Raw genomic sequence first — 14,412 nt, 5'->3', positions numbered from 1 at the left:
AGTCGTATAATTTCACACATACTGGTCGGGATACAATTGATCTTGGCAATAACATGGGGCATAATGGTCTGCCAGGCATGCAGGCACCAAGCACGATGAAGAGGGACCCATGACCGGTCCCCAAACACTAAACAAGCCTGTCTAATAAAGGAGAAGGAGGATTTGACCTTAGTCAATTTGATCTAAGCAACCGGGACTCCTGAAACCGCGTGACTGGCCAGCACGTTGAGGCAGGGAGTACCGAGCTGTGCACAAAATCTAACATAAGTAGGCCGGTCGGTTAAAGGGGGACTAGGACTAGTCCCCTTACCGAAAGGAGGGAATTGATGTAGATATTAGGCACCCTAGGGCAACGGCACCTGTAGGATAAGGTTAGAAATACACCTGTAGTATAAGGTTAGAATTAAATATGTAACTTGTACCATAAAATGGCTACCAGTGAAGCCTCAAGGGATTCCTGTTAGCTGAAATTAGACCGCATTCCTGGAGACTGATACTTGTTGTTTCCCACACACAGGACTAGAAGCAAACTCTGCAAGTGTCTCTCAATCAGCCAGGCCTCAGGACTAAATGTTCTGTTGAAAGTAAGGACAATACGACTCTGTAGCAGGATTTAGATAAGGAGGCTACCCAAACACAGCATCCAAGGACAGTAAGATAAGGGAGGCCCAGGCCATGTTACAAGACACATGAGTCATTCCTAGCAACACACCCCTTAGCAACACATCTCTTGGCAACACATGAGCCACTTTACGTTTAGAGACTAACTCTATCTATTGGTCTAATGTAACTGTAGTAAACTGTTGTATGTAACTGTAGTAAACTGTTGTAAAACATATAAAGATCCATGAAACCCTTTGTTCGGCGGAGAGAAGCCTGGATCCAGTCCTGAGGCTTCCTCGCCGTTGGCGTAAATAAAGGCCGCACTGGCGTTGGAACCGACTCTGAGTGTTGAGTGATTCTTCTGATAAACACTAACACTAACAGCACCCCTAATTCTTCATCCTCCGACCCTGTATCATCGGAGGATTCAGAATCCGTATCTATTCCTCGGTTGTGTCTTCGGGTTTGCGCTTTTAATTTATCCAAACATGGGTACCCTGGGAATTGACCGATACATTTTCCTTTTCCTATTACTGTCTCTTGACCTAATGATTTTTTCCATTCTTTAATTTCACCTTTAAGATCTTTAATTTCCACTTCCGACTTTTCAAGTTCAAGTTTTTTCTGTCGAAGCTGTGCACAAACAGCTAGCAATTGGTCCTTTGTACTGCTCAGTTCTCGATCATGTTGGGAATGCATTATAATTTCATTCCGCTTTCGGATCTTTCCCATAACAGCTAGGGACCATCTGATTCGCTCTTTATTTTTCATACGGGTCGTTTTTCCCCAGACCCTTTTAATCTCGTCCAAGGACCATTGTCCTTTGGAGGTTCTGTGCTTTTGTTCGATCTTAATACAGGTTTTAGATAAGTTGAATTGTTGCTCTATGTATTCTTTCAACTGCTCGAGGATTTCATCTATCGAAACCTCAGGTGGTGCCTGCCCGCCTTTAACAGTTGTCGGCAATTCTTTGCTCTTATCTCCTGCTGCCATAATACTGATTTCTTTACTGGGGTCTCGAGTCGTAGGCTTTCCAGCCGATCAGTGGGTCAGTGATTAATTAACTAACACACCGCCGAAGTTAGACATCTATGGGACCTCGAGCCGACTACCAACCGGAGGGTTCGCAAACCGGAGGCTTTCAGAATCGCGTAGAAGGAGAGGCGAATTTAGACTTTTGACTGAGGACTTTTATAAAGAGGAGTCCTTACCTCAGTATGTAGGTCCGATGTCCAAAATTCAGTTTCTTCCCTCAGCAATCGTGTTCGTGACGCCAAAATTGTTAGATCTCTTAATTTCCAATGAAATACGAACTCCGATTGTAGTTTTAATGTCACTTTATTTTAGCAGCAGCAATAAGCTCTTGGCTTTAAGCCAGGTCTTTGTCCTTCTGATATCACATGGCCAAAATGACTGTACTTATACCTGGATCAATTTACAGAAAATAACTCGCCTTCTTTGACCTTATTGGCTCAATTAATAGTCTTTTAACCTTTTAATTGGCTCGCTACCCAAGGTCCTAAAATGTCAAGTTGATTGATCACTTAATGCAACATGCTCCCACTCATGTAGCATCTCTGACTTGGTGTCTGTGAATTTTAACAGCCTGTCTAAATGCAGCCTGTTTGAATTCTCTATCAGCACTCAAGTGATGAAAGTGGGTGGAACTTCCCCTTTTATACCTGAAGGTCCAGGTTAGGAGTGTCTCCCACAAGTTCACCACCTAGTGGTCATTGTTCTCACAGTGTACAACTTCGGTCAGATTATACATGGGTTACAATGCTGGTTGAATACATGACATCACCTCCCCCCCAAAGTCTTATTGGGATCACAGGTTGAGTCTCTCTGGTGGTTTACGCTCTCTTGTAGAGCGCCTGAGTTGGGGCTCCGGTTGTTGGGCGCTGGCCTGAGTGTCTGCTGTTTGCGGTGCCTCAGGCCTATCCGGACTGCCCACAGTGACTGGGCTCTCCTCCCTTTGGTTCCGGTGTTCGGTCACCTGTGTTGGAGTGAACTCTATATCGTGTTCTTCCTCTGCTTCTTCTATGGGGTTGCTGAACCTCCTTTTTGTTTGATCCACGTGTTTGTGGCAGATTTGTCCATTGGTAAGTTTAACTACCAGAATCCTATTTTCCTCTTTGGCAATCACGGTGCCTGCGAGCCATTTGGGGCCCTGCGGCATAGTTGAGGACAAAAACAGTGTCATTTACATCAATACATTCCTGTCATGGTAGTCATATTGTGACTGGCGCCTGCTCTCGACAATTTCTTTCATGGTGGGGTGTATAAGGGATAACCGGGTTTTGAGCATCCTTTTCATTAGCAGCTCTGTGGGTGGAACCCCTGTGAGCGAGTGTGGTCGGGATCTGTAGGCCAACAGGAGGCGTGATAAGCGGCATTGTAGGGAATCCCCTTGGATTCTGAGCATCCCCGTTTGATTATCTGCACTGCTCGTTCTGTCTGGCCATGTTCTGACATGGTTAATTCCATTGCCTGCCATGAAGTCCTGGAATTCAGTGCTTGTGAAGCACGGGCCATTGTCGCTGACCAAGATGTCCGGTAGACCTGGGCGGCGAACATTGCCCATAGACTTTCTGCCATGGCAGAGGATGTGCTTGAATTTAAAATGTCACACTCGATCCATTTGGAGTAGGCGTCTACTACAACCAAAAACATTTTCCCCATGAAAGGACCTGCGTAGTCCACATGGATACGTGGCCAAGGCTGGCGGGCCATGGCCAGGGGCTAACCTGGACTTTCAGGTATAAAAGGGGAAGCTCCACCCACTTCCATCATTATCGGTGGCGTCCTGGTGTATGAACGGTATACGTGCTCCACATGAACTCGCTGAACTTCAGCTTCCTGCGATTTCCCCCAGCGTTCATTTCTGCAATTTCTGCAGGTATTTTGCTCATCTCTGCAAACTCCGGCTGAGTGTGTGCCTCCATGTCTCCAATATGAGCTGTTGTTGGAAACAAAAGGTCCCTTGCCAGTCGATCGTCCCTGACTGCCCCTGTTATTGTCCTTGAGTGCACCATTAACAAGTGTTGATGGCCCCATTACTGGCCGCATTGTCCCTTGCAATGGCGTGAATCGCCGTTCAGCTTGCCATTGTCTCTGTCGAACTCCCCCTCTGGGTTCGACTACATGTTGGGGCATGCCCGATTGCCCTTGTCTGCCTGGAGAACTGTGTGTTGCTTTAACAATGTTGAATCTCTGTCCCAACCATTCCTTAACATAGTACCTCTCGTCTGTTCTGCTAGTGGCCATGCTCACGTGGTTTAAATCCCGTTTCTCATCGCCATTGATACGTCCTTACTATACAGTATAAATGCACACGAGGCCCATGCTTGAGAGAAGGTCAGTCTGTGACTTGTCCTTTATTCCTTAGCACTCAAGTGATGAAAGTGGGTGGAGCTTCCCCTTTTATACCCGAAGGTCCAGGTTGTGTCTCCCACAAGTTCACCACCTAGTGGTCATTGTTCTCATAGTGTACAACTTAGGTCAGATTATACATTGGTTACATTGCTGGTTGAATACATGACACCAACTTTCAATGACTGATGAACCATGACACCTAGGTCTCGTTGTACCTCCCGCTTTCCTAATCTGCCGCCATTCAGATAATATTCTGCCTTCCTGTTTTTGCCCCCAAAGTGGATAACCTCACATTTATCCACATTATACTGCATCTGCCATGCATTTGCCCACTCACCTAACCTGTCCAAGTCACCCTGCAGCCTCTTAGCGTCCTCCTCACAGCTCACACCGCCACCCAGCTTAGTGTCATCCGCAAACTTGGAGATATTGCACTCAATTCCCTCATCCAATTAATTAATGTATATTGTAAAGTATATTGTAATGTATATTGGACTGTTCAGCCACCTAAGGACTCATTCTAAGAGTGGAAGCAAGTCTTCCTCGATTCCGAGGGGCTGCCTATGATGATGATGGTTTCAGGAGAGTTTGTTTCTGATTCCGCAGTGCAAGGAATGACTTTCGTAGGAGCTGGCGTCAAAATTAATAAATAGAAACGACAACGTCATTATAAATAGAAAATATTTTATTCCTTACAATCAACGTAAGTCATTGGACAAAATGATGCAGCGTATAAGTAGCGCAAATCAGCAGAAAGCACCTGACACGAATCTAAATGTGCCCTGTGCCACCCAGCGATGGGAAAATGTGTTTCATTCACTCGTGACAGGAAGGAATGGAAGGAGAGAGGGGCTTGCTCTGGCAGAGAGAGCCAGTCCCGTCTCTCCACCTCCACTCGCCCTCCACTTTAACAAAATGGCTATCATATCTTCAGGGAGCACACAACACACAACCTGTCAGGTGGCTGCAGGTTCCGGAATCTTCTGACCGGCTGGTCAGGTGACCTGCTCTTTATTAAACAGCACTAGCTGCAGTAACACAGGCGTCCACAGTGTGGAGCTACAGACATGTCGGGCGGCCTGCTCACGTCAATCTGCGCGCCTTTATTGGTTCAGATTCTTCTATCTGTCGCAGCAGTTTATGAGCGTGATTCCTGATCCGGCGCTCCTGGGAAATGCTTCTCGGCAAATCGCGTCTCCAAACACCTTTCCCCACTCGGAGTGCCAGATCGGGTAATGACCCTGTGTGTCTGTGCACATCACACGTGTCTGATATCCCTTAATGTAATAAACAGCAACAGTATATATAAAATATAATAGAAACACTGACTCCAGCAGTAATTCCCAAATATTAATGGCAACCCGGGACTCCGGCAATAACAATTAAGACCCCAAACTAAGAGGCACTAACACACTTGAATCAAACGGTATCCTAGTCATGTAACACTAATATAAGGGTGACCATATTTTCTAAACCCAATCCGGGGACACACAGGGTGGGAACACGGCAAAGTAGCCAGGATGGAAAATGTAGGCCGGGCGAGGCAACATTTTATTTCAGCAGCCTATATTTTAACAGTTGCACAGATGCACTGCAAATGTACAACGATTGTGCATGTGTTTATCGTGGATGTGACCAATGTTCCCGTTAAGCTGCACGGCCGTGCAGTGCCCTGGAGGTCTCGCGCAGGCTGCTCAGCGGCTTTTCAATGAAACTGCGGTAATTTGAATGGGCTGCACACCCCCCCCCAAAGAAATTAGCGGGAACATTGGATGTGACATTGAAGGTCACACCTGACTCCTCCCCCCAGTGACTGAGGTCACACCCCCCCCCTCCTCCCCCAGTGACTGAGGTCACACCTAACCCCTCCCCCCACACTGACTGAGGTCACAAACCCCCCCCCCTCCCACCCCACTGACTGAGGTCACACACCCCCCCCCCCTCCTCCCCCAGTGACTGAGGTCACACCTAACCCCTCCCCCCACACTGACTGAGGTCACACCCCCCACCTCCACCCCCAGTGACTGAGGTCACACCTGACCCTCCCCCAGTGACTAAGGTCACACCTGACCCCTCCCCCAGTGACTGAGGTCACACCCTCCCCCCTCCACCCCAGTGACTAAGGTCATACGTAACCCCGCCCCCTCACCCCCAGTGACTGAGGTCACACCTAACCCCTCCCCCGTGACTAAGGTCACACCTAACCCCGCCCCCTCACCCCCAGTGACTGAGGTCACACGTAATCCCGCCCCTTCACCCCCAGTGACTAAGGTCACACCTAACCCCTCCCCCCAGTGACTCAGGTCACACCTAACCCCTCCCCCCCCCCAGTGACTGAGGTCACACGTAACCCCGGCCCCTCACCCCCAGTGACTAAGGTCACACCTAACCCCTCCCCCAGTGACTAAAGTCACACGTAACCCCGCCCCCTCACCCCCAGTGACTAAGGTCACACCTAACCCCTCCCCCAGTGACTAAGGTCACAACTAACCCCACCCCCCCCCACAGTGACTAGGAATAGCCGCCCCTCCCATCCCCCCCATTCCCCCAGTGATGCTGACCGATGTCCCACCCCCCCCCCCACACAGCCTCTCCCTCAGCCCCCCTGGTTGCCATGGTACCAGGCACTTCCAGCGCTGACAATCCGGCATCACGAGCCCAGCCAGAAACTCAGAAACAGCAAGGGGCATGTGTGCAGAGAGACCGCCCAGACGTGCATGCGCAGGGAGCCATGCGTGGCCGTTGTACAAGTTGTTGTTTAGCTTGGACATGTAGCTACAAAAAGGCAACCTGGAGCGCGGTGGGGGTTGTGGGGGGAGTGCACCCACTGCCCAGGGGCACACCTCGAGGACGAGGAACGATGGTCACCCTAACTAATCCCTGTGTCTGAGTGCTACACACACTCACACGTCAATGGAAGCTGGACTGTGGAACCACGGCCTGTTTATTGAGAGAAACCCAGGCAGCAACGCACATTATCAGTGGACACTTGAGGCAGCCTCACATATTAAGCAGTAAAGCCGCTCCGAATCTATACAAAACACATTCACAGTATTGGTGGAGCTCGGGGAGAGAGCGTAGTGCATCCTCAGAGTGTTGGGAGGTTCTCTGATGAGGTTGTCAGTCTCCAGTCTTGTCTCAGCGAGCAGCACCAGCCGGTCCAACAGGCCTGTGTTTACACAAACAGGACAGAGAGTGAAATATTCCAGGGTGGCCGGTTCATACCTGTTTCCCCCTCCCCTCGGCCCCAACCCCCGCCGCCGAGACTGAGGCAGGAGCATTCATTCTACCTGGCCTCGTGGAAATATATTGTCTAAATATCTTTCCCTCCTCTTCAAGGTCACGGTGCATGGGTAGCGTGAATTGGGCTGTGCTTTAATCAACTAAAATGAGGAGGAAAATAATCATATAGCACGGAAGGAGGCCATTCGGCCCATCGAGCCCGTGTCAGCTCTCTGCCAGAACACCTCAGCCAGTCCCGCTCCCCCCCCCCCCCCACCCCACCTTTCCCCGGAGCCCGGCAAATTATTTTCTTTCAGATACTTATCCAACTCCCTTTTGAAAGCCACGATTGAGTTTGCCTCCACCACCTTCTCAGGCAGCGCATTCTGGATCCTAACCACTCGCTGCGTAAAAACGTTTTTTCTTACATCGCCTTTGGTTACATAAGAACATAAGAAATAGGAGCAGGAGTCGGCCATACGGCCCCTCGAGCCTGCTCCGCCATTGCATAAGATCATGGCTGATCCGATCATGGACTCAGCTCCACTTCCCCGCCCGCTCCCCATAACCCCTTATCCCCTTATTGTTTAAGAAACTGTCCATCTCTGTCTTAAATTTATTCAATGTCCCAGCTTCCACAGCTCTCTGAGGCAGCAAATTCCACAGATTTACAACCCTCTGAGAGAAGAAATTCCTCCTCATCTCAGTTTTAAATGGGCGGCCCCTTATTCTAAGATCATACCCTCTAGTTCTAGTCTCCCCCATCAGTGGAAACATCCTCTCTGCATCCACCTTGTCAAGCCCCCTCATAATCTTATACGTTTCAATAAGATCACCTCTCATTCTTCTGAATTCCAATGAGTAGAGGCCCAACCTACTCAACCTTTCCTCATAAGTCAACCCCCTCATCCCCGGAATCAACCGAGTGAACAAAGCAAGTATATCCTTTCTTAAATATGGAAACCAAAACTGCACGCAGTATTCCAGGTGTGGCCTCACTAATACCCTGTATAGCTGTAGCAAGACCTCCCTGCTTTTATACTCCATCTCCTTCGCAATAAAGGCCAAGATTCCATTGGCCTTCCTGATCACTTGCTGTACCTGCATACTAACCTTTTGTGTTTCATGCACAAGTACCCCCAGGTCCCGCTGTACTGCAGCACTTTGCAATCTTTCTCCATTTAAATAATAACTTGCTCTTTGATTTTTTTTCTGCCAAAGTGCATGACCTCACACTTTCCAACATTATACTCCATCTGCCAATCACCTTTAGATCTGTCTCCTCTGGTTTTCGACTCTTCCCCCAATGGGAACACTTTGGGGGCGGTTTTTGTGGACTGAGGGCATTGTTTGCCTGGGGACCCCGTACCTCATCCAGGCAAGAAAATGGCAGCCCTCTGCCGAAACCAGCCTTAACGGCCGGTGCTAAGGGGCCACATTTCACAGCCATAAAATTACTCTGCTAAAGACACTAACACACGATTGCTGCATGGACACTGGCTGCACGCCAAAGCCTCACCAGAGTGATCATTCTTCGTGTGTGAAGGAGACAGTGAAGCTGGCTGAAGGCCTCTTGCCCCCCATTCAGGTAGAGGACTTGTCTTCTTCCACAGTGACAACGAGGTGCTTCTGCAACAAAGCACCTCCCCTTTAAGAAGTGCAGAGGAGCCTTAGGCAAAATTTTATTGGCCAGCAGACTGCACCCAATATTGGCCCCCCGCTCTTGTGTGCTGAGCCAATCAGCAGCGTGTTTAGCACTGGGTCAGCGCTGCAATCATTATAATGAGCGAGCAGCATGAATTTTGCGTGCTGCCTGCGCCACTTTAAACAGGCACGGCCATGCTCCCCACGAAAATGGCCAAGCAAGCCACCCACTTGTATTCAAGCAGCTGGCTCACCGCCACCACCTTCTCGAGGGCAATTAGGGATGGGCAATAAATGTCGGCATTGCCAGCGATGCCCACTGGAATGTATGTTTGTGAAGCTGTTGCATTGTGAGTGGCTTAGCCAGTCTCGTGATGTTCACAAGACTCAATAAAACCCCAGCCAGTTGGGTTCGGGGGATCCACGATGAGGCAGGTGGTTGTGAGCCTGGTGGATGAACTGGTAATGTGTAGTGTGATTGTTAAACCTTTGCTAATAAACCAACTAGTTTTTAATGGCAATGTGTTGCGATGAATTCTAAGCAATCAACCCATGAAGCAAATACATTACACTCACATCCCGTGAATGAAGAAGCATTTATTGCCCCAGAGAAGGTGGTGGATGAGCCACAATTTCAGAGGGCAGTTAGGAGTCAACCATTTGCTGTGGGTCTGGAGTCACATATAGGCCCAGACCGGGTAAGGACGGCAGATTTCCTTTCCCTAAAGGAAATTAATCAACCAGATGGGTTTTTAACAATAAGCTAATAGTTTCATGGCCACCATTACGAACAATTCCAGATTTATTTTGTATTCCCCAGCTGCCGTGGTGGGATTCGAACTTGTGTCTGCGGACAGGCCTCTAGATTACTCTAGATTACAACCGAGCCAAAGGTGGGCAGCGCAAACGTTATAAGGACACCCTCAAAGCCTCCCTGGTGAAATGCGACATCTCCACTGACACCTGGGAGACCCTGGCCGCAGACCGCCCGAGGTGGAGAAAGTGCATCCGGGAGGGCGCTGAGCTCTTCGAGCCTCATCGCTGCGAGCGTGAAGAGGTCAGGCGCAGGCAGCGGAAGGAGCGTGCGGCAAATCAGTCCCACCTACCCCTTCCCCCAACGAATGTCTGTCCCACCTGTGGCTCTCGTATTGGACTGTTCAGCCACCAAAGAACTCACTTCAGGAGTGGAAGCAAGTCTTCCTCGATCCCGAGGGACTGCCTATGATGAGATTACTAATCCAGTAACATAACCACGATCCAACTGTTCCCTGAACATTTACTTTAAGTGAAGTCTGTGCATAAAAGGAAACTAAATAAAAAACAAAAACCTCAAAATTGGAACAAATACAAAACATTGAAAAGCATATTGTGACCAGGACTCACACGGCGGGACCGGATGAGGTATTGTACTTACTGGTGTACTGGGGGGCCATACGTATTCTGTACCCGAGGAAATTTAAAGTGAGCCATTTCCGACCGCTCAGGACTGCAAAACAGAAACAAGCGGGAGAAACAGGAATGATTAATACCTGTACCGTTAGATTCTGATTATTACACATCAGCTGCAGTGTTCAGTCCCTGGGAAAGACTCTTAATAGTAGGATCACAGACCCGTCATCACCAGGGAGAGCGGAGGAGAGGAGAGCAGAGGAGAGGAGAGCGGAGGAGAGGAGAGCGGAGGAGAGGAGAGCGGAGGAGAGGAGATCCGGGAAGAGGAGAGATGAGGGCGAGAGGACTGGAGGAGAGGAGAGCGGGTTGTGGAGAGGTACGGAGAGGAGAGAGGGGAGAGGAGAGAGGGACAGAGGAGAGGAGAGATGAGGGAGAGAGGGGCAGAGGAGAGGAGAGATGAGGGAGAGAGGGGCAGAGGAGAGGAGAGACGAGGGAGAGAGGGGCAGAGGAGAGGAGAGCGGGTTGCGGAGAGGAGAGCAGAGGAGAGAAAAGGCTTATTGACTACCACACCAGTAGACGAAGGTCAAACTGATTTAGAATCATAGAATCCTAGAACGGTTACAGCACAGAAGAAGGCCATTCGGCCCGTTGAGCCCGTGCCGGCTCTCTGCAAGAGCACCTCAGGTATTCCCACTCCCCCGCCCTTTCCCCGAAGCCTTACAATTTTTTTCCTTCAGGTACTTATCCAACTCCCTTTTGAAAGCCACGATTGAGTCTGCCTCCCCCACCCTCTCAGGCCGCACATTCACGAACCTAACCACTCGCTGCGTAAAAAAACGTTTTTTCTCATGTCGCCTTTGGTTTTTCTAACAATCACCTTACATCTGTGTCCTCTGGTTCCTGACCCTTCCACCAATGGGAACAGTTTCTCTCTCTCTACTCTGTCCAGACCCCTCATGATTTTGAACACCTCGATCAAATGTCCTCTCAACCTTCTCTGCTCCAAGGAGAACAACCCCAGCTTCTCCAGTCTATCCCCGTCACTGAAATCCCTCATCCCTGGAACCATTCTTGTTTCCTACATTACAACAGTGACTACACTGCAAAAGTAATTCATTGGCTGTAAAGTGCTTTGAGACGTCTGGTGGTCATGAAAGGCGCTATATAAATGCAAGTCTTTCTTTCTTTCTTTAAATCTTTTCTGCGCGCTCTCTAAGGCCTTCACATCCTTCATAAAGTGTGGTGCCCAGAATTGGACACAATACTCCAGTTGAGGCCGAACCAGTGTTCTATAAAGGTTCATCACAATGTAGTCCATTACACTGCACGGAATAATTCTGTTAAATCTAACATGACAAATTTTAAAGAGGAGGACAACCTCACAGATCTCTGCGGCTTTTGAATTATTAGCGAGCACCATAAGTGAATGAAGAAAGGGGTAACATCACTTGGCGGCAAAGTGTGTACTGTGTTTTCATCTGTAGAAAGATTATAAGCACAGCAAACAGCATAATTCTTGCTGATTCTAACTTGACATCAGTGGTGTATGGGCGTAAGTTTCAACAGTTCTGGAAATGCTCAGGGCAGTACTCAAAGACAGAAATTTGCATGATGTCTTGACGTAGTGGTTAGAAAGAGAAACTATAACATTTCAGAAGGAGGTACACCAGATAATGGTAACATTCTTTATAAAGTGATTCCAGATGATTAAAGGGTTTGGCTGCTTGATCAGGGGCACTAAACCCCTGGGGTGATTCTCCCAGAAATGAGCTTCCAGCCACATATCCACAGCGTAACTAAGACCGCCTATTTCCACCTCCGTAACATCACCCGTCGCCGCCGTTGCCTCAGCTCATCCGCTACTGAAGCCCTCATCCATGCCTTTGTTACCTCTAGACTTGACTATTCCAACGCACTCCTGGCTGGCCGCCCACATTCTACCCGATGTAAACTAGAGCTGATCCAAAACTCGGCAGCCTGTGTCCTAACAAGTCCCGCTCACCCATCACCCGCCCCTGTGCTCGCTGACCTACATTGGCTCCCGGTTAAGCAACGCCTGGATTTCAAAATTCTCATCCTTATTTTCAAATCCCTCCATGGCCTCGCCCCTCCCTATCTCTGTAATCTCCTCCAGCCCCCACAACACCCCCGAGATGTCTGTGCTCCTCTAATTCTGCCCTCCTGAGCATCCCTGATTATAATCACTCAACCATCGGTGGCCGTGCCTTCTGTTGCCTGGGCCCCAAGCTCTGGAACTCCCTCCCTAAACCTCTCCCCATCTTTACCTCTCTTTCCTCCTTCAAGACGCTCCTTAAAACCGACCTCTTTGACCGAGCTTTTGGTCATGTGCGCTAATTTCTACTTATGTGGCTCGGTGTCAAATTTTTGATATCATAATACTCCTATGAAGCACCTTGGGACGTTTCACTACGTTAAAGGCGCTATCTAAATACAAGGTGTTGTTGTTGTTCAGTGTTAGTGGGGTACAAGTCATTGTTGTAAATTTGAGCATAAACTGTGCGCACATTTTCTCCCGTTGGGTTGCAACGAGAGACAGACAGCGATTGGAGTCAGGAGAGCGGAGTGCAGAGTGACAGCAAGCGGAGAAAGGTTAATGATTGGCCCACAGCACGCCCTTATATGGGGTGGGAGGGGCGGATAGGTCACCTCACCTTGACAGGCGCATTCAACCATTTCACTCAACGTGAACCCTCCGAGCGTCTGGTGAGCTTACCTGCTGGCTTTATTCTTGATGGGCCGGTAGTGTTTTGCAGTCTTCACTGCGAAGATAATGCTCGGGATGAGGAACAGCGTGCACCATCCCAGGCAGAACCAAAAGGCATTCTGTGGGACAGTGGTCAAAGGTCAAAATCAACGGCAACGTCAATTGTCTTGATTAAAGTCAGTGAAACGACCCGTTTTAACCGGGTCAAGGGCCGCATTAATACCAAAGCAAAATACCGCGGAGGCTGAAAACCTGAAATAAAAACAGAAAATGCTGGAAATACTCAGCAGGTCAGGCAGCACCTGTGGAGCGAGAAACAGAGTCCGTGGGCCGAGAATTGCGGCCTCACTGGGCGCGTCCGATGTGCACACGCCCCTGAAGAGGCCTCGCAAATGCCGGCTCTCAGCGTGTGATGTGCATGCGCAGAGACCCGCCTTTTGCGATCTGTCAGAGCGCACGCGTCCCCCGGGAGAAGGACAGTCGCGGGGCGGAGATTTGGGCCGTTTGCCTCACTCCTGCCCAGCGAACGACCTTCAAACTCTTACATCCGGTAAAAGCACCAGCATCAGAGTTTTAAAACATAGAAAAAAATAAATGTTATTACATTATTATATTAAAAACCCTGTCTATGAAAGTAAGTTTATTTTTAAAAAAAAATTTTATTTCAAAAAAGTAATTTTTTTCTCGAAAACATTTAATTTAATACAATTTGTATTCATTTAAAAAAAGTGAAGTGTTTTTTTAAATTTATGCTTATGTTTTATTTGATTTTAGGAGTATTCTCATTGATAGTAATAGGAGCTGGGAGCTGGGAGAATACTCCATTGTGATTGGTGGTCCAGGGCCACGTGATCCCAGGATACCCATACGCTCCTGGAAGACAAGTTCCCGTACGCTGGACTGCGTAACCAGGCCTCGGAGCACAAGTCCACGTTCCTCCGGGACCACCAGCTATTTTTGTGATTTCCCCCCCCACCCCCACCAAAGTTTCAGGTCGATGATCTTTCGTCAGAACTCACGACCTGAAACATTAACTCTGTTTCTCTCTCCACAGTTGCTGCCTGACCCGCTGAGTATTTCCAGCATTTTCTGTGATTATAACGGCTGCGATCATTCATTCAACTGATTCAAATTGTTCCAGCCTCGAGCAATGACATTGCTTTCATCTTTTTATTGGTTCAATTTTTTCATTTCCCCCCCCACCCTCCTCTCCCCCCCTCCCCTCTGATTTAGTCCCAGTTTACACATTTTATCTGAGTTACACATTCCCATCAGCACCTCTCTCTGCCCCACACAGCAAGTCCATTGGTCCCCTCGATTGGTCCTGTTTGATGCGCTGGTGGCGATATTGGGGCTCTGACCTCTGAGTACGGATACTCTAGGCCACGGAGACCCCTTGCCTTGACCGACGCAACTCGACGGTGTAGGACCAGGAGATTCAGACAGGTCTGAAA

General features: G+C 48.9%; 1 protein-coding gene across 1 annotated transcript in view; it reads right to left on the bottom strand.

The window, feature by feature from the left end:
• Nucleotides 1-6,569: 6,569 nt before the first annotated feature.
• Nucleotides 6,570-14,412, bottom strand: part of LOC139234791 (prominin-2-like) — a 74,236-nt gene continuing 66,393 nt past the window's right edge. The window contains exons 23-25 of the mRNA XM_070865481.1: nucleotides 12,968-13,077; nucleotides 10,259-10,330; nucleotides 6,570-7,147 (exon numbers count right to left, since the gene is read on the bottom strand). Coding sequence (XP_070721582.1) covers nucleotides 7,117-7,147; nucleotides 10,259-10,330; nucleotides 12,968-13,077 — 213 coding nt within the window. The 3' untranslated portion in view covers nucleotides 6,570-7,116. The remainder of the gene's footprint in view (nucleotides 7,148-10,258; nucleotides 10,331-12,967; nucleotides 13,078-14,412) is intronic.

Source organism: Pristiophorus japonicus, chromosome 22 (assembly GCF_044704955.1).
Source record: "Pristiophorus japonicus isolate sPriJap1 chromosome 22, sPriJap1.hap1, whole genome shotgun sequence".
Classification (NCBI taxonomy): domain Eukaryota; kingdom Metazoa; phylum Chordata; class Chondrichthyes; family Pristiophoridae; genus Pristiophorus; species Pristiophorus japonicus.
Note: the sequence above shows the minus strand (reverse complement) of the source record. Positions and strands in the feature narration are given on the sequence as shown.